Consider the following 18,470-nt stretch of genomic DNA (forward strand, 5'->3'; position numbering starts at 1 on the left):
TCTGGCTTTTATGCCAACTTCTAAGTGGGGCCTCTAGGACTTCTGACGATCGTGAGTCGTTTGAATATGTTTTCAACGATTCCTGCTGTGCTTGCAAAAAGGTTTCCATTGAATACCATCACAGTGTATCTGAATAAGAAACAAGGATATAGATGCGTTAGCCCAAGAGGAACCCAGGTTTTGTGCCCTTCGCACACTAGGACATGTCTTTGTCCACTGACCCGATGAGCGGTCAACAAAATCCCGCCTGTTTCAGTCTTTTTATACCTTTTTGTTCCTTGACATCATCAGAGCTGAAAGTCGCTCTCCTGACGGAGTTTTCTGTGTGTTTCAGTTCATGCGCTGAGACCGGCTGATGTCAGAGTGGTGGCCGCCATTGGGGACTCGCTGACCGTAAGATCTCCTGTCTGACTTCGTTAGTTAAATGTTTCTCCGACAAACTTGATGAAGGGTTTGATTTCAATTTAGTGGAGGGGTAGGGAGAATCTACCCCCCCTACATATCTTGTGTTACAATTACGAGCATCAGCAAACTGGTGAGCCGAGGATGATGGGAATATTAGTGTATATGAGCAGAGGACCAGGTTTCTAATCCAATACACTCTATCTAAACAAGTAAAGAGGCTCATGGGAGTCAGAATGGGGCTGGTAGACTAACAGGGGAATCAGCTAGTTATTAATGTGTGCGCTCTCTTTATCTGTAGACCTGGAGTCGCCATTGCTGTCAGTCATGTGATATTTTGGGTGACTTTCCCGGCTCATTCACCACACTGAGCTGATGCTTTATGGCAATGCTAATGAAGTCCGCTCCTCCAGAGACTTTCATTAGTCAGTGAGTCCAACTGGCGACTAAGACTGAGCCATTCTATTTATTGTGTAGTACATCGAGGCTGAGATAACAGAACGAGAACAAATGGCTGATATACAGCAGCCTAAAAACATTATATTATGGGGTAAAAACTACAACTGGGGTAAAAAGCAAAAAAAGCGCAATATTTTTGAAAATTCTTTTTACTTGGCGGATTCCCCTTTAAAGATACTCTATGCGTTAACCTGAGACTAGGTTATAATTTGCTCCTTGCTTTGATAAATGAGGGTTTCTTCCTGCGTGTGCCAAATAATAATAGCACAGAACACGGGAAACACGAGACGAATCACCTGTCTGAATGCAAATGGAAGCAGAGGGGGCTTTGTAAGAGTTCAGGGGAGGAAAAATTGTAAATCAGATTGTTTAGCGTTTTAATAATGAAAAGCTTTCAATAATAATTCATTTAACAATGAATATTAATAATTAAAAAATCATAACTTAAAACACCGCCAGTTTTGGGTTTTCTTTACAAATATACCTTTTCTTGTTCATTCAGGTTTAACTTTTCTGCAGTTTTTAAGATAAAATTTCAGATTAAATTCATTTTTTTGGGAGCTCATTATGGTGGATTCATGGGAGGTCCATATGCTAATTAGCTCCACCCCTCTTCCAAATTCTCCTCCTACCTTGTAAACATTATAATAAAAAAATGGATATAGAAACATATATAACAGCTACTTAAATACTATAACAATGTGTGCTCCGAGAAATGAAAATCTGTTATTAAAATATTAAGCGCCGGATGCTGATAATTATTCTGGAACCTATAGAAACGCCATATGGAAGATTTTTTTATGCTTCCGTCGTTAATATTAATTTGTTCTTAATTACGCGTTCGATGATACATGATAAAAAAATAAGGCAACAAACGTCTTAATCTCACACTGATTAATTGTATTAATTGTTGTTATTAATAATTAACTGATTAATTACTCTAGGCTGGAAATGGCATCGGATCCAAACCACAAGACGTCTTTGATGTGTTCAACCAGTACAGGGGGCTGTCGTGGAGGTAACTTTTACTGTGTGGGAACCACAGGACCCCCTTTATAACAGGGAGCTGAATTTAACCCTTTTTGTAATGAAAAGATCCATTATACCCTTCCCAGAAATAATTCTTTAATCATATTTTAACAACCAATATAATGCGTTCTCTCTCTTCCTTATTCCACTTGGAGATGTCTAAAGAAACTTAAAGTCCGTAAAATTAAAAAAAAACAAAAAAAAAACACCTTTTAAAATTATTTTTGATGGGCAGAATAGTGCATTATAAAAATATTATTATTATTATTATTATATTAATGATTTATTAAATGGCGTTACATTATATGAATTGCTAGAATACTGGGCATCGTCTCCCGTGACCCTTCTGGGTGAACTTGGCAAGTACTAGAACTGCGTTACTTTTTAGTACGACCGTAAAATGCATCAAAATAATGTACGTTTTCAAATATTCCAGCATTGGCGGGGATTCCACGTTGGACCGAGTTACGACCCTGCCGAGTAAGTATACGAGAAGAACCAAAAGTTATACAGGAAATATAGATGTCATTTAAAGTGAAAATATAAAAATAGGAGTAATGAATGAAAATATATATATTGCCTTCGTGTCGACATTCTTTGTGAGATCGTATTATAAGAAGGGCCAACCTATTGCATGATACAGAATAACACTGATGATAATACAGCTTTTAAAATGTGCCTATAGTTTAGACTCAAACCTTAATCAGCCGTCGGTCTCGTCTTAGATTCAGGAGCCGTATGTCTATCCCATGCATGTTTAATCCCCTCGCTGTATTAACCTCTACCACTTCTGCTGGGAGGCTGTTCCACTTATCTACCACCCTCTCAGTAAAGTAAAACTTCCTTCCATCCCATCTCAGCCTCTGATCTTGCCTCCTGATTTAAACGATTCCCCGGGCGATAATACTTTGTTATAAAATGACATGGTTAATATATGTTCTAATGAAATACTATAGGTTCTCCATCATTAAATTAATAAGATTTTGGGTACTTTGATCGTATTCACTACCGTTAAAAAGTTCTGGTGATTTGAAATGTTTCCGATTGTTGGAGATGACATCATAGAGAGCGGGAGAAGACGTATGATTTATACAACTATCTGAGGCCGTCGGTTCTGCCGTTTTATTTCCTCTCAGATATTCTTCTGGAGTTCAATAAGTTCCTAACCGGATACTCGACGGGAAACGGCAGCAGCTCCGGCCACAACTCCTTTCTGAACGAAGCCGTTCCTGGAGCCAAAGCCTTGTAAGCGCTCCCTTCGGCGACATCATACGTTTATTGTAGAAAAAAAACTTTATTTAAAAAAAAAAAAAAAACCAATATTAATTTACTGCATTCTAATCTTTGAAGAAAAATATTTTTTTTTAACTTTTATAAATAAATAAATAAATAAAACGTCTTTGGTCGGCTTTAGCAGATAAAAGCGCCAGCGCTGGACATATAGATCAGCTGACCTCCTATACGTTGTTGCACTTTGTTCACGTTTTGTTCTGTGCCCCGTATAGATCGCTCGTCTCTATTGTTTTCGTGTTTTTATGGAACAGATAATATTCATCAGGATTTGTGGCATTACATAGTGATCCAGCGTATCCCAGTGCCGATAATATAACTATTAACCCTTATCATCCCGTCCATTATAGATGTTTATTCACCTTTACCCACTCGGCACATTTCTCCAGATATTATGCCGCTGATAGTCCGGGGAGTTACTGGAAGACGGATTATAGACTCTGTAATAATTAACTCGCCGTTCGTGTCTCATACGTTCAAAACGCAAATAATTACTGAATAACAGGAAACAAAAGATAAAACCTGTCCTGATTGTCCAGCCGTTGGATGAAAGAAGATTTTTTTTCAGGTTTCCAAATCCTATATGTTACGGTTCTATATGCTAAATACTCTAATTAAAGCTTAAAACAAGAACCCCCCCCCTTATTTGTGTGCCATGGTAGCGGCCGTCCTAACTTCCTGTTCTTAAGTTATCTCTTCTCAGCAATTAAGTTGCTGATTGTTTTTGATTGGTTCAGGCAGCTTTTGTAAGGGTGGGGGGGAGAACTTCAGGGCAGGAAATTGATCAGATAATGAAAGTTCTGCCACATTTTGCCATAGATCTCTGGGGGGGGGGTAAAAAATATTTCCTTTTAAAAAAAATTATTTAAATTGAATTTATTTATAATAAAAAGGTGGTGGTTATATTAATTTTCTAACTCGCTAATTGATGAAATATGAAAGATACTTTTTAACCATTTATTGTTTTTGCAGCAATCTGCCAGAGCAAGTGAGAGCGCTGATCGATCAGATGAAGACCGACAAGGTAAGAAAGTCCTAGGCCTGACCCAGGGCAGATCCCCCCCCCCCCCAGCCGGCCCCTCCACGGCTGGCGGTCTCACTGCACAGCACCAGGATGTGATGTCATATCCCAGCGTGCTGTGACTTAAAGGCCTCCCCTGGTTGGTGTCGCCAACTTCCGGGGTTCTCCTGGAGACTCCGGGTGACGCGCCACTTCTCCTGGTCTCCGGAGAATGGGAGGGGAAGTGGGCGGGGAGTGCGTCATGTCCCACTTCCCCTCCAACCAGGGACTTTCCCTGCGTCAGCAAGACCGCCCACCGACACCAACGGAACCGCCCACTGACATTAGTGGGACCTCCAAAAAAGGGAGGGCTCCGGGTCGTTGGATATTCCCAGGTATGTTTGTAACCCAATAATTATGTTATTGTCTAATAAATGCAGTGGCCACGGTTTGGTTTTCGTGTTTAGTAATTGGATAACACAAAAAAGACACAAAAAAACCCCGTAAAGATTCTAAAACATTTGTCTGTTTGCAGAGAGTGGATTTTTCCAATGACTGGAAAGTGATTACGGTTCTGATCGGTGCGAACGACCTTTGCGCCTCCTGCACGGACAGCGTGAGTATTTCTTTGTCCCATAGCATCAAATAATACTTTAATAATGAAGAGCGGGGGAGGAATTTCCAATCGAGAGCAGAGGTATATAGAAGCGGGCGTGGCTAAGTGTAAGCCCTGTCTTAATACATCTAGCCCCGCCCCTGCTTAATTCAGAATAAGTAGTAATATTTATAAATGTATTGTCATAAAACAAATATGTATATTCTGTGCAAAGAAATAGTAAAAATGGGTCAAATTTAATTACCCGTCTAAAATTTAATTGGTTGTAACGAGGAAATGCGTGATTTGTGATTTCATGACCTGCCTAAATTCACAATTTTTAGGGGTCAAATCTAGACGACAATCACTAAAATCACTAACAATGGCAGCCAATGGAAAGACCTTCAGTGATGCGAGTGATTAAGAGGGTTCCGCAGGGACTGAGCGTGTGTTACATGGATGCATTTTATTGAGATTTTGTATTATTAATATTATTATTATTATTATTATTATTATTGTTATTATTGTTATATTACATTAAAATATATACAAGTTACATATATCCAAAATTAACTGGCTACATGTATGGAATAACGTTGTTACATCAATAAGATGATAGTGTGTAGCGTGTATATACAGGGAATGTGTAAAGGCTCTGTCTCAGTTTCAGCTTGTATCAAGGGGATCTGGACACATTTTCACGTTAGTTTAATCACAGTTGTTCTATTGGTTTGATCTTGGCTGCCTGGTTTTAAATTTAATAAAGATTACTTTATGAAGGAATTCGGAGTTACCCGCACTAAACCTCGCTTTCTCACTATGTGCCCGGGGCGCCGAATCCGTTCACTATGAGTGAGAATCGGGTCCGATGCTTTTTGGGGAGTTGGATGTGACGCAGGGAGCAGTCCCACGTTAATGAATGGCATAGACTCTCCCCTCTGGCATTCATAGGGTTAAGATGACTGATATCAGCTTTATGGGTTTTCATGTTTTCTGATCTCTTTTCCAGAACTTTTTCTCGTCTGTGAGTTTTGTCTCCCACATCCGCGAAGCTCTGGACATTCTACACAATGAGGTGCGTTCCGTGCGGAGTATGAGTGGGATTATATGGAGGGTCTCTGTGATGAGCTGGTGGGGGGCTCCGCATCCGCCTTCCCCTGTGTGATAACAATGAAGTGGCTGAAGGAGGGCGATATTGGAAACATAGTTCACCTACGGGGGGTAGAAACCATAGAGCCGCCATCCCCAAAGCATGACTTTACCCTCAACCCCCCCCTAATACAAGACTAATTGGCAGCATTTCATATACAAGGTGTTACATACATTACGTATATGTTATGGGGGAGACCCCTCCGATGGGTAATACCCCCCAGCAACACTTCATTCGTGGTAACAGTTTCCTTAAACCGGTCTATGAACAGCTTTCTGTCTCCTCCATTTCCAGGTCCCGAGAGCGTTTGTCAATCTCGTGGAAGTCATGAACCTGATCCCGCTGAGAGAAGCCACGATGGACCCCCGGGTTCAGTGCCCCGGCATAGTTACAAGGTGGGTAACATCAGCGGTACTGGGGGAGAACCACAGGCGAAAACTCCCCAAAGTGATGCGTACTTACACAACATAGAAATGTCTGCGTATGCTGTGTGTCCGAGGACGGGAATATCGTCACGCGGGGGGATTATTGTAATCTCTGGGGCTGAAATATCTGTCCCCCCGCAGGATGCTCTGTCCGTGTCTCCTCAACATCCCCGAGACGTCCAATGAGATGCAGATCATAAAAGATGCCAACCTCGCCTATCAGGTAAACCAGCAGCCTTTAACATAGAAACCCAGACCCCGCCGGCCCCATCCGGCCCCCGTCTAGTCGCCCGTTTCTCCCGCTGTAAAGACTCAAACCTTAATCAGTCTTCGGCCTCGTCTTAGATTCAGGAGCCGTATGTCCATCCCGCGCATGTTTAATCCCCTCTGTTGCGTTGGGTAATGTTCAGAATGAAGAGTCCCCCCCCGTGAACCCCGACTGCTCTTCCTATAAATCTCTCCCCCCCGCCGCTGTTTTTTGCAGCACAGCACGCAGCATTTGATCGACTCCGGAAGATACGACACCAGAGAGGATTTCACTGTCGTCCTGCAGCCTTTCTTCCGGAACACAACCATCCCGTATCTTCAGGTAAATCCTGTTCGCGGAGGTTAAACAGTCCCTGGGAATCGGCACAGATGGGGGTGTTGTGAGTCGTGGGGGGGGGGGCGTCATGGCGGCTTAATGGCGGCTCCACAACTCCCAACAACTCTGTTTTTAAAAATATTCCCTCCACCTATGTATGCGCCCCATAGCTGGGCGAGCGAGTGTCTCCTGCCAAACGGGAGCTGATTTTGGAGTCTGGACTTGCCTCGGGTCGCGGGTGAGTCTTTGCTCAATAAGCCAAATCCAGGGTCCGGCTTGGCCCCGTTTCAGCCATTTCTGCACCACCATTTCTCCTGCCCACCTCTGCTGTAGTTTTTCTTTAATTTGGGGAATTTTTTGTGCCTGTGCCGGGGGGGCTTATCTGGGATATAATTCCAGACGGCAGATTTTGTAAAGAAACGTCTTGCGTTTGCCTCCAGTCGAACTCCATGCCCTTCATTCGACTGCTCGGGACACTCCGGGTGATGGGAGTGGTGATCTCTGCCTGCAGCACTCAGATACCTGTCCAGCCCTGTCCAGAAGCTGATGTTCCGTATAGAAAGATCATTCTCTCCATTTTTCTGTATTTTTGTTAGGACGGTCGGCCCGACATCTCCTTCCTCGCCCCGGACTGTTTCCATCTCGGCCAGAAGGCCCAGTCTCAGTTGGCCCGGATGCTCTGGAAGAACATGGTGCGTACCCAGCGGGTCCATGCGCGCCGTTATTAACGGGAAAACATTTCTAGAGATTTTAAAGTTATTCTTGTAATAAGACAAAAAAAAATGTATAGAAGTTCCTACGTTACCTAGGAATATCCCCCAAAAAGCTGAGAGGAGCCCCAAGGTTTTTAGCACCAGACTACAGTTGGTGTTACTTTATGTTTAAGATGATATTCTGCTGAAAAAGAGAAACCAATTTAAGAGAAACCGAGAGAAATTAGCGTTTTGACTTCTGGACCGAATTCAGAGCAAAAAGCCGGGGTTTTGGACCAAGAGCCGGCAACCAAGATTTAGTAAAATCTCGCCAGCTTGCAAAAAATTCGCTGGAGATTTCTCAGAAGAAATTTCATCAGTCATCGGAGAATTTTTTTTTCTCTTTACAGCTTGAACCCCTTGGGCAGAAAACGGCCGCTTTGGACTTTCTGGAAAATATTACTCTGAGCTGCCCGACCCAGGTATGTTTCAGAAGAGTCAGCATTTATTGCCATAGCAGCGATTAGCAGCCACATCGGACCGAATGAAAACCAAAAAACGTAAGGGGGTGATTTACTCAATAAACGGGAAAGAAGAACCCATCGTGTTTTGTTATTTGGAAATGTATCAATCAGGCAAAGAATAATGGCCGTCCTTTATCTCTTGCTTAACGGACGTCAGCGAACGCTCTGCCGTGTTCTGTCTTCACCCTGCAATCGGCTATTTATTTTGCTCTAGTTCTATTATTATTATATATGTAAATTAGGTGAAAGTGGTAAATTAAAGAGGTTGTCAAAAGCATCGTTTATTCCTACTGACTTTTTTGTATTTTTTTTTTTTTAGCAACAACCCTTCTTGAGGACATTTAAAAACAGCAACTACGTCTACCCAAGCCCTCCACCCACTCCGAAACCGGCAGAGGTAACTCGGCTCCTCACACATCTAGGTCTGTTCACTAAGACGTTGAATGGTCAGTCAAGTTAAGGGTTAACTCGACCGACCAGACTGTGCCCCAGCCGCGCGCCCTCGCATGCTAACACTGACGAGACGTCTTACAGAGTCACACATCTGTGAATCGTTTGCGAGGGCATGCGAGTGACGGGGACTTTAAGTTCTATGCGAGGGAATGCAAGTTCAATGAGAATGCTTTGTTATATAATAATGTGAACCGGCGCCCCCCAGTGTTCGGAGCCTGTACTGCATCTATATTGACTTCAACGAGATGATCATTTGAGGGGTCCTGTTTTTGTTGACACCACCTACTGTTATTCCTGGGGGTCACTAAAACCCACGAGTACTTTTTTGTAAGTCAGCGTTGTTTGGTGCTTTTCCCTGCTCTGAACTTCTGGAACAGCTGCTGTAACGGTACAATCTTTATGGACCGGCTGTCATATAACACGCTGCGGTCACTAATCCTACAATATTCTCCCTCTGTAACGCAGAACTGGGGTAGTGACATGACGTGCCAGGCACCGGGACCTTCCCCCCAGATCCCCACCTCAGGTGAGCAGAACCCGCGATCGTTCCTTAACTGTATGGCCAGAAAAAATCATTTAACATAAAATACTTTTCAGTCAAACCTCCTTAATAATGACCTCCCAATCAAATATTTACTACCCCCCTTAATCCAATCTGACCCCCGATCTACTAAACACCCCGACTCCTTATAATACTGCCTGTGGGGAACAATAGAATGGCTCAGTCTTAATCACCCAGCTGGACTCTCTGACTAATGAAAGTCTATGGAGGAACGGACTTCATTGGCATTGCCATAAAGCATCAGCTCAGTGTGGTGTTTGAGCCCAGAAAGTCACCCAAAATATCACATGACTGACAGCAATAAATTCCCTCACTGTATTCGCCTCTACCACTTCTGCTGGGAAGCTGTTATACTGTATCTACCATAAATAAATGTAAGAAAAAAAACTAACTATAATCGAATGTCGTTATTATCCAGTCCACAAGCTCCGTCCAGCAGATATCAAGGTGGTGGCAGCGCTGGGAGACTCATTAACAGTAAGTGCGCACTCATTCTCTTATATATTCACCAAAACAATTTATTTATTTTATGGCAAATATTCAGTTTGGCCTGAACTATTTTTGGAGGTTTTTTCGTTAGTGGAAATATCAGATTTCCTGGACATTTCGGATCAAGTGTTACCCAGAAACAGCTTTGAAAATGTCGAATTCCAACATATTACTGAACAAACTGGAAAGAGAATGGGAAATTGATATATTGTTTGCTCAGCAACTGGGACTAAAGCATTAATGCAGGGTGGGCATAGGGTAAGTGATCCCTCGGGGCGGTATTTCTTTGCCGCCCCTGGTAACCAAAACACACACATACTAACACTCAAACACCCACTTACTCTAACGCCTTCCACTTACACATACATACACACGCTACCCCCCTCCGTCCTCCCACCGCTCACCTCTGACATGCCAAAACCATATGCTGACACTCACTCACACTCACGGGCTGCTGTGCTGCTACCCCCCTACTACCAACACGCATTACGTGACCCCGCTGGGCAGCTCGGTTACCGGGCACCAGGGTGTCGCGCATGACCCTGCGTTCATTGACTTTCCCTGACTGCGTCTTCTGATTGGGGTCCTAATTGTTTGAATCCGGCCCTTAGGCTGCCTTTGGTGCCAACGCGACCTCATTGGCTGACTTTGCGAATGAATGGAGAGGAATTTCCTGGAGGTAAGAATGAGAGGGAACGTCACATTCCTTTCACTAAAGAGACCTCTAAAGTCCCTAAATCTTGCGTAACTTTGCGTATTTTGCTATGCTGACCCAATAATTCTCTGTTATAAATTATAAACATCACACCTGACTTCCTTACCTGCCGCGGCAACCTGTGAAGCTTCGCTTACTTTTTATGTTTTATTAAATTAAATATTCGAGTCTTATGGGGTGGATTTCTCACGACAAGGACACAATGTTCTTCTTTTGCAGCATCGGAGGGGACGGGACCCTGGAGACGCACACGACGATACCAAGTGAGTTCAACCTGAATTTCATTTATTACCCTCGCTTTATGAGCTTCAAACTCCCCCCCCCCAAAAAAAAATCTGCATCATCAATAGAGAATACCTATTTTTATACTGAGGGCATTATTATTATTATTATTATTATTATTTATCATTATTATTATTTATTATTTGTTATTATTATTATTATTATAAATTTTTTTTTTTTTTAATTTATTTTTTTAATTAATTTTAAAAATACAATGTCGGTAATATAAGTGCATTTTTTTTTAATGGTATTGTTTTAAGATGATGATTCAGGTGCCCCAAATGCCCTAAATAGATGTCACCAAGTGAGATAAATCCGTATCGGGCATAAAACCGAGTAACCTGATAATTAAGGTTGAAAAACGGCTGAAGTCCATCAAAGTCTTCAAAAGGAAACGTTCTTGGAATTCTGCCAAGATTCATAAAATTGCTACATTTGTAGCGAACATTCCGGTGAAATGCGTCGGATGGGGTTATCCCCCCCCCCCCAAGTAGTGATCATTTTCACTTATAAAGCCCCCCCAGGTGCTTTCATGGCTTTCAGAAACTACTAATTGTTCTCATTTTCCCCCCCAGATATTTTAAAGAAGTTCAACCCAAACATTAAAGGATTCTCGACCGGCATCGGCAAAGAAAACTCCATGTTTAACGTGGCGGTCGGTGGCGCCAAAGCAGAGTAAGCGGGAAAAAAAACTCTTTTGTTTAACTCCGAGCGCTCGTTACTCGTTACCGTTTCTTCCATTAGTATGTTATATATTGGGTCTCCGTTGAGTCCATTCACTCTTCTCTTCCTCGCCGTTCTCGTGTGGTTCCTCCTCGCTGTTTTGGGGAGTTGCTGATTTGGGGCGGTGGATCACTGTGGTCTCAGGTCCTTTCTAACTCGTCACTCGGGGGATCTTCTGTTTGAGGTCCCAGAAAGAAAAGTTTTTCTTATGTGAAATCCCCAAAAGGGTCAATATTGTCAATGACCGGCACATATTGTCCACCCCCCTCCCCCGGGGCGTCTCTTCGAGGGTCTCTGAGGGTCTCTCCGAGGATCTCCGTCTCTGCGTTCTAATTCTAAGCACATCAAGAAAAGCCGCCAGGTGTTCCGAGACAGGAATTTACTTTGAAATCTGGGCTGATTTAGTAAAAGGAAAGGAACCGAGTCGCTCCCCGATGTCTGACGCCGAGGAGCTCGTGGGGATCTCTCGGAGGAGACGCTGATGTCCTTCAGCCCTCGGCAGGCTGTCCCCGAACGGAAGCGGCTGCTTTGTTTCTGAAATCTTCCTATCTTTCTTCTTTGGTCTGTTAGTGAAGTTTAGCAGTTCCTGTGATGCGGTGCCGCGATTATTATAGATTCTAATAGAAATAATTCTCCTTTGTAAATCAGTAATGGTCGGCTTCCTTTTCTGCAGAAACATGCCGGCCCAGGCGCGCAGGCTCGTGGACTCAATGAAGGAAACCTCTGTAAGTTTGTCCGGTAGCCGTCTCCGTGTATCTGTGTATCCGTGTGTGCGTGTATCCGTGTGTGCGTGTATCCGTGTGTGTGTGTTGTGTGCGTTGTGGTTATTGTTACAGCTGCACTCTGGAGGGTATTCGGTAAAAGCCTGAACAGTACCTAAAAAAAATATTTAAAAAGTAGTTATTCCTGGGAAGCCAGGACCAGGCATCCACCCTGGGGGGGTCCTGGAGCGCTGCAGCTTTCCGCTGAATGTGCCGCTTGTGGTTGGTGAATGCCAGTGTATAAGCGTGTGTGTCGGGGCTCATATTAAGGAATGGAGCCCTATCAGCATGTGGGGATCAAAGGCCGCGCAAGTTCACATCCTGACCCATCACGCGTAGCACGGGTTCATTATTAACCATCCCTTTCCATTCATCAGGGAATCCGTTTTGAAGAGGATTGGAAGATAATCACAATCTTTATTGGGGGTAACGACCTGTGCCAGTATTGTTCCAACAGGGTGAGCAGACGTGGGACGCCAGAAACCGGGCAATGGGGGATCTCCCCCCCAAAAAACCCTGAAAACCCAAATTTATATTATAGATTTTTAAGGGCTGTGAAGATATAGAGTAGTTTACACATGGAATAGCCTTCCAGTAGCAGCAGAAGACATCAATTCCAGATTCTATCTAGTAAAAGGCAACAATAGCCCCGACCTTGTAGGGGGTGCATTAAATATCATTAAGATTATTCAGAGGTTTTGCCTCGTTCATGATTTTCAGGGAATGGTAAATTGCCATGTGACAGAAAAGCAGGTTCTGATAGGCTGTTGCCATAGAAACAGATTCCTATAATATATTTTACTCTTTTTGTGATTAAGCTTTACGCGAAAAGAATAAATTGCCAGATCTGCTGAGATTTACGGGTTTAAATAATTAAATCTATGAATAATAATCAGAATCGTTACAATCGGCTTTTATACAGAAATTTAGAGGCTTTCTCTTCTCCGCCAGGAGTGGCACTCGCTCCAAAATCACGTGAAGCACGTCGAGGACGCGTTGGAAATACTCTACAAAGAGGTACGTCTCCCCGACGCGTTTATTGTAACAATGCCAATGATTCCAGTTACAAAGTATCCGGCGGTATAACGTCGGACCCCCCGGGGCACTCGAGCCTCGGGGTCCCCAAAGCAAAGGATTCTGTCGTCATTTATACGGCATAAAATCGGCACCCTGCATTGATTTGCCGATGCATGCGCGATCGCGTTAGTCCTCCCAGTCGTAGCTGTGACGCCGCGTGTTATCTCCAGGTCCCCCGAGCCTTCGTGAATCTGGTCGAAGTGCTGCAGGTGGAGGGACTGCGCACGGTGACAGCGGGGACCTTGGGATGCAGTCTCTTAAGACCGTGAGTACCAACGGATCAGCTGATCGGGATCAGTCATCTAAGATCAAGCGTCCTCCCCGTTACAATGTTTTTGGTCGAAGGACTATTACATTTATATACATCGAGTTCCAGCCGCGTGATTGGCCAAATATGTTAATGGACAGCTGGACCTGATTAATTGCCCGCTGGGGGTATTATATATGTTTATGCACACGGCTGGAAACGATCACTTGTCTACCTGTCTATACCGGATAGGGATCCCTAGAAAATGTAAGGAATAATGCCTTTTCTATATAAATTCAGCGGTATCTCCCATTGGCTGGTGACCTCGGATGATATTATATATTATATATATATATTAATGATCTCTGGATATAGCCCGTGACCTCTGTGTCTTCTTTTTAGGAACCTGTGTCCCTGTTTCATAAACCCACGGGAAGGCTCCCCCGAGCTAAACGAAATCAAAAAATATAACCGAGACTTACAGGTAAGGGTTAACTCAACTGACCAGCCTCAGGTTCAGTCACATGACCTTGCATACTGACGCTTCCAAGGGCATGCGAGTTCCTGCGCACGTTACAGGAGCCGACCCCTTCATATTCCCCTCTGATTTAATAATACCAGAGCATCCATATTGGTGTTTTTCTTCCTGCTTTGTCACAGGTGCAATCCCTGCTTGAATACAGGTGTCCCCTAGAATTTTCCCTCTGCTGCTCCAAATAGAGGACGCCGGGTTAGCCGCACTGATGGCAGTTTCTGAATGGAAATTCTAAATAATAATTTCATTTACAGCCAGTTGGGAAAAATTATATTCAACAAAAGAGGTTTTATTTCCTAATTAATTTTCAGGTTTTTTTTAAAAGGGCCCTAAGATAAGAGATTTGTGGGGCCCCAGACTGAGCCCCCCCCCCCGCACACCTCCACATGTGTATCGTCGTATTGTAAGCCGCCAGGTCTCATCCAGCTCCCTCTCGCTCTGCTTGTTCCCGTCAGACGCACGTGGCCGCCTTGGCTAAGAAGTTCCAGGGCCGGGAAGACTTTGCAGTTGTTGCCCAGCCGTTCTTCGAGAACACGGTCGTGCCAGTGGACGGCGTAAGTACATGGGGGGCAAAGAAACCCAGAACCTGTCAGTGAGATCGGCCCTCATTTGGCCCCCGTCTAGTCGCCCGTTTCTGTAAAGACTCAAACCTTAATCAGTCGTTGGTCTCGTCTTAGATTCAGGAGCCGTATGTCTGTCCCATGCATGTTTAAATCCCCTCACTGTTACCCTCTACCACTTCTGCTGGAAGGCTGTTCCACTTATCTACCACACTCAGTAAAGTAAAACTGCTTTACATCCGGCTGGTGGCCACGCACTGCAGCCCCCGATCTGCCGATGACTCTTTCAGTACAGAAGGAGGACAGGGCCCGGCTTTTCTGAGCTGTGAGTCTGATAAACTTTCCTTGTCGGTTTTTATCCTCTTTAGAACGGAGTGCCGATAGTGGAATTCTTCTCCGCCGATTGCTTCCATTTCCACGAACGGGGCCACGCGGAGATGGCCATCGCTCTGTGGAATAACATGGTACGTCCCAGAGATCATTTTTCTACACATAACTGTCATGTGATTGGTTGTTGCCACCAGAAGACGCTCGTCAATTGGTTTGTGTAATTTGTATAACTGGTGCAGGACTTCAGGACCGGTGCAGGACTCGAGGAATTTATAAATGTTGCCGCGCGGTTGCTACGTTTCCTAATTCTTCACGTTTCAATTTTATTCCCAGTTGGAGCCCGTTGGACAGAAACAAAACTATAATAATTTCACACACGACCGTTCCAAGCTGAAATGCCCTCATAATGTAAGTGAAGCCATTCCGATTTTCAAATACAGGAAGTCCCCCCCCAGGTTTTCTAGCCCACAATTGGCCAACGGCGCCCCCCCCCTCTATTATGGGCGGAACCTGAAGAATCCTCCGGGTCGGGGGAGCAGGGTCCTGAAACGCCCCATTTCCCCTTTAAATTTCCCGCTGGAAGGTTTTTGGCCCCCTTGGTCAGACTTTACCGTTTGCCCGGGGAAAGATTGGCACCTTCTGTTTTGTGACCACGGTAAATGCCGGTTAAGACGATACATTTATCGGCCAAGTGAAGTATAATAGATTGCAAGCACTCGAGACCATCCATGTCGCTTCTTCCAGCATTTAGCAGGTTAAAATTTTTCATACAAACACCAGAGGGTGCAGTCAGTCCTGATATAAACACCAGGGGGCGCCGTCAGCCCTGATATAAACACCAGGGGGCGCTGTCAGCCCTGATATAAACACCAGGGGGCGCCGTCAGCCCTGATATAAACACCAGGGGGCGCTGTCAGCCCTGATATAAACACCAGGGGGCGCCGCCAGCCCTGATATAAACACCAGGGGGCGCCGTCAGCCCTGATATAAACACCAGGGGGCGCCGTCAGCCCTGATATAAACACCAGGGGGCGCTGTCAGCCCTGATATAAACACCAGGGGGCGCCGCCAGCCCTGATATAAACACCAGGGGGCGCTGTCAGCCCTGATATAAACACCAGGGGGCGCCGTCAGTCCTGATATAAACACCAGGGGGCGCTGTCAGCCCCGATATAACCTGAGAACGGAGATCTTTGTAACGTTTCACCCATGATGGCGGAACGCGGAGCTTCTTATTCCGCAGACAGCAGGAACTCCGAGGTCTCCTTTTTGTCGCGTTTCTTCGGAATCTTGGGGACCATAAAATATATCCGTTTTTTTTTTATCTACCGGAATAATATCTAAAAACGTAAAAGTCTAATCCTTTGCGTTACTTTTGCCCGTCGCAGGATCATCCGTATCTCTTCACCCTGAAGAACAGCGGCCTCCCCGACGCGATTCCCACCTCGGACGTGAAGCCGGTGGAGGGCGGCGGTGACGACGTGCCGTACTGGTCGGTGATCGTGGCCTCCGTCGGCGGCGTGGCTCTGGGGTGCGCCGTGGTCGGCGTGGCGATGCACGCGAGACATCGAAGGAGAGGACGTAGGCAGAGACAGTCATCGTTCTAAACGCACAGCGCCCGCGCGTTTACATTCATTGTTTGGCTTCGAAGAACGGCAACCACCCGGCAACGCCATTCCGGAACAATAACGTTTATCCAAGAAACGCGCCGGCTGCAGCCAGACCCGCACATTACGCGTTTGGAGCGCTAATCACCCGTGCGCGAAACGCGTAATGTGTAACGCAATGAGCCTGCTGGCCCCTGAGATCTTCTATAAACTGTAACCCTGGACATCACGGCCAACCTCCCAGGATTGATATTATTAGCGATAACGAGACCAGCTGGGGAGAATTCAGTGATTTTTACTTAAATTACCCCCAAAATCTGCCCCGACTTGGACCATTCTGAATATTAGGGCGTCGACATCACGCCTCATCTTCTAAACAATGATGTCATCAGGAAACGATTATCCGGAGCGGAATTTGATAATTACATTAATCACAAGATATCATTAAAATAAAAAAAAGAATATTATTATAATTCCAAAAAGGATATTAAATACCCCCAAAATTGCGTTTTAAGGCTGATTTAATACACAATAAAAAGTTATTATCCGTCTACAGATAATCCAGAACCTGCCGGCAGATCGGCCCCATCCGGCCCCCATCTAGTCGCCTGCGCATGTTTAATCCCCTCACTGTATTCCCCTCTACCACCTCTGCCAGGAGGCTGTTCCACTGATCTACCACCCTCTGTAGTGAATCATAGCCGTGTGAGTAACGTGTCATTAATTCACCTGGTGATTTCACGCCAATAATCTGGTGGAGGAAAAAATGTCCAGGCTGCCAATTTGGAGGACTTTGAAGAAATTCTTTGTAATGGAATTCAGTAAAAGTTTAATCGGCGTTCTGTAAATTTGAAATTTTTCGGTGATTCTCCTTTTACTGAAATAAATAAAATGTAACAAAAAAAACTTGAAACTTTGTCACTGAGAATGTTTGGGGTTTTTTTTGGATAAAAAAATCAGGAGCTAGTCCCACCCATATATGCAACTATCCCCAAACATATACACAGCTAGCCCTACCTACATGTGGAACTAACGTCACCACAATGTGCAACTAGCCCCACCCACATGTGCAGCTAGCCCCACCCACATGTGCAGCTAGCCCCATCCCCTCTTGAATTGAATTTTCCTACATTGATGCATTTGGGGTGACACCGCGGGCTTTTGGTTCCGTCGTGCGCTCGCGATACATCCGGCGGCCATGATAACCTATTAACCTTTTGTTTACCCAACCGGAGGCAATTCAATTCTGCTGTCCTGAAGGCCAAAAATGACCCTGATTAACACCCCTCGGGGGCCACAGCATAGCGTGTAACACAATGAAAACCATTGGAAAATGGGGAAAATGTTAAATTAACTTTTGAGATTCTCAGGACATTGAAACGAGCGTTGATTTGGTGGCTCACAGGTCGGGGGTATGACGCATGCGGGGAGTCATATGCCTATCCAATGCATCTATCCCATCCCCCTGACTGTAATACCCTCTCCCACTTCTGCTGGGAGGCTGTTCCACTTATCTACCACCCTCTCAGTAACGTAGTTTTCCCTTAAATTCCATCTAAGCCACATGTTTTGCTATAACTCTCTCCTAAGGTGGGTGCTGCCCGTTAACTGAAACGCTCAGCAGGGCCTCAAAAACGAGCAGATGGGAAAGTATTCCCAACGTGTCACTCAAATACACCCCCCCCTACAATCAGAGGTCCGGGGTCTTCCGAATACCGTGAAAGATGGAAAGAAATAAAAAAGTGCGTCCTGCGTGTTACTGAAGGTTTTTTGGAACAAGGAGACTTTATTTGGCCAACACAGAAAAGGATACAAAGTTGCAGGAGCTTCTGGGACCTCAGCGGTCTCTTCTTCAGGTTGGACTGTTTGCTCTTGGGCTGAACGAAGAATGAGAGGTTACAATATACAGCGTGACGGAAACGCTAACGTGAAGACGCAGCGGGACGGGGTCCTGGTCTTCGGTGCTTACAATCTATTAAG

General features: G+C 44.8%; 1 protein-coding gene across 1 annotated transcript in view; it reads left to right on the forward strand.

The window, feature by feature from the left end:
• The window catches only part of LOC149281688 (phospholipase B1, membrane-associated-like), a 45,556-nt gene that overhangs the window by 24,991 nt on the left and 2,095 nt on the right, over positions 1–18,470 (forward strand). The window contains exons 28-51 of the mRNA XM_089499111.1: positions 335–393; positions 1,806–1,879; positions 2,327–2,370; positions 3,027–3,135; positions 4,153–4,204; positions 4,716–4,796; positions 5,785–5,850; positions 6,220–6,320; positions 6,492–6,573; positions 6,835–6,939; positions 7,530–7,625; positions 8,036–8,107; positions 8,469–8,546; positions 9,068–9,128; positions 11,226–11,325; positions 12,047–12,098; positions 12,512–12,592; positions 13,086–13,151; positions 13,382–13,476; positions 13,861–13,948; positions 14,449–14,547; positions 14,922–15,017; positions 15,217–15,291; positions 16,272–16,464. Of these exons, the coding sequence (XP_089355237.1) occupies positions 335–393; positions 1,806–1,879; positions 2,327–2,370; positions 3,027–3,135; positions 4,153–4,204; positions 4,716–4,796; positions 5,785–5,850; positions 6,220–6,320; positions 6,492–6,573; positions 6,835–6,939; positions 7,530–7,625; positions 8,036–8,107; positions 8,469–8,546; positions 9,068–9,128; positions 11,226–11,325; positions 12,047–12,098; positions 12,512–12,592; positions 13,086–13,151; positions 13,382–13,476; positions 13,861–13,948; positions 14,449–14,547; positions 14,922–15,017; positions 15,217–15,291; positions 16,272–16,464 (2,025 nt within the window). The remainder of the gene's footprint in view (positions 1–334; positions 394–1,805; positions 1,880–2,326; positions 2,371–3,026; positions 3,136–4,152; positions 4,205–4,715; positions 4,797–5,784; positions 5,851–6,219; positions 6,321–6,491; positions 6,574–6,834; positions 6,940–7,529; positions 7,626–8,035; positions 8,108–8,468; positions 8,547–9,067; positions 9,129–11,225; positions 11,326–12,046; positions 12,099–12,511; positions 12,593–13,085; positions 13,152–13,381; positions 13,477–13,860; positions 13,949–14,448; positions 14,548–14,921; positions 15,018–15,216; positions 15,292–16,271; positions 16,465–18,470) is intronic.

Source organism: Sceloporus occidentalis, unplaced genomic scaffold, assembly GCF_023333645.1.
Source record: "Sceloporus occidentalis isolate IW3139 unplaced genomic scaffold, rSceOcc1.0.p SCAF_129, whole genome shotgun sequence".
Taxonomy (NCBI): domain Eukaryota; kingdom Metazoa; phylum Chordata; class Lepidosauria; order Squamata; family Phrynosomatidae; genus Sceloporus; species Sceloporus occidentalis.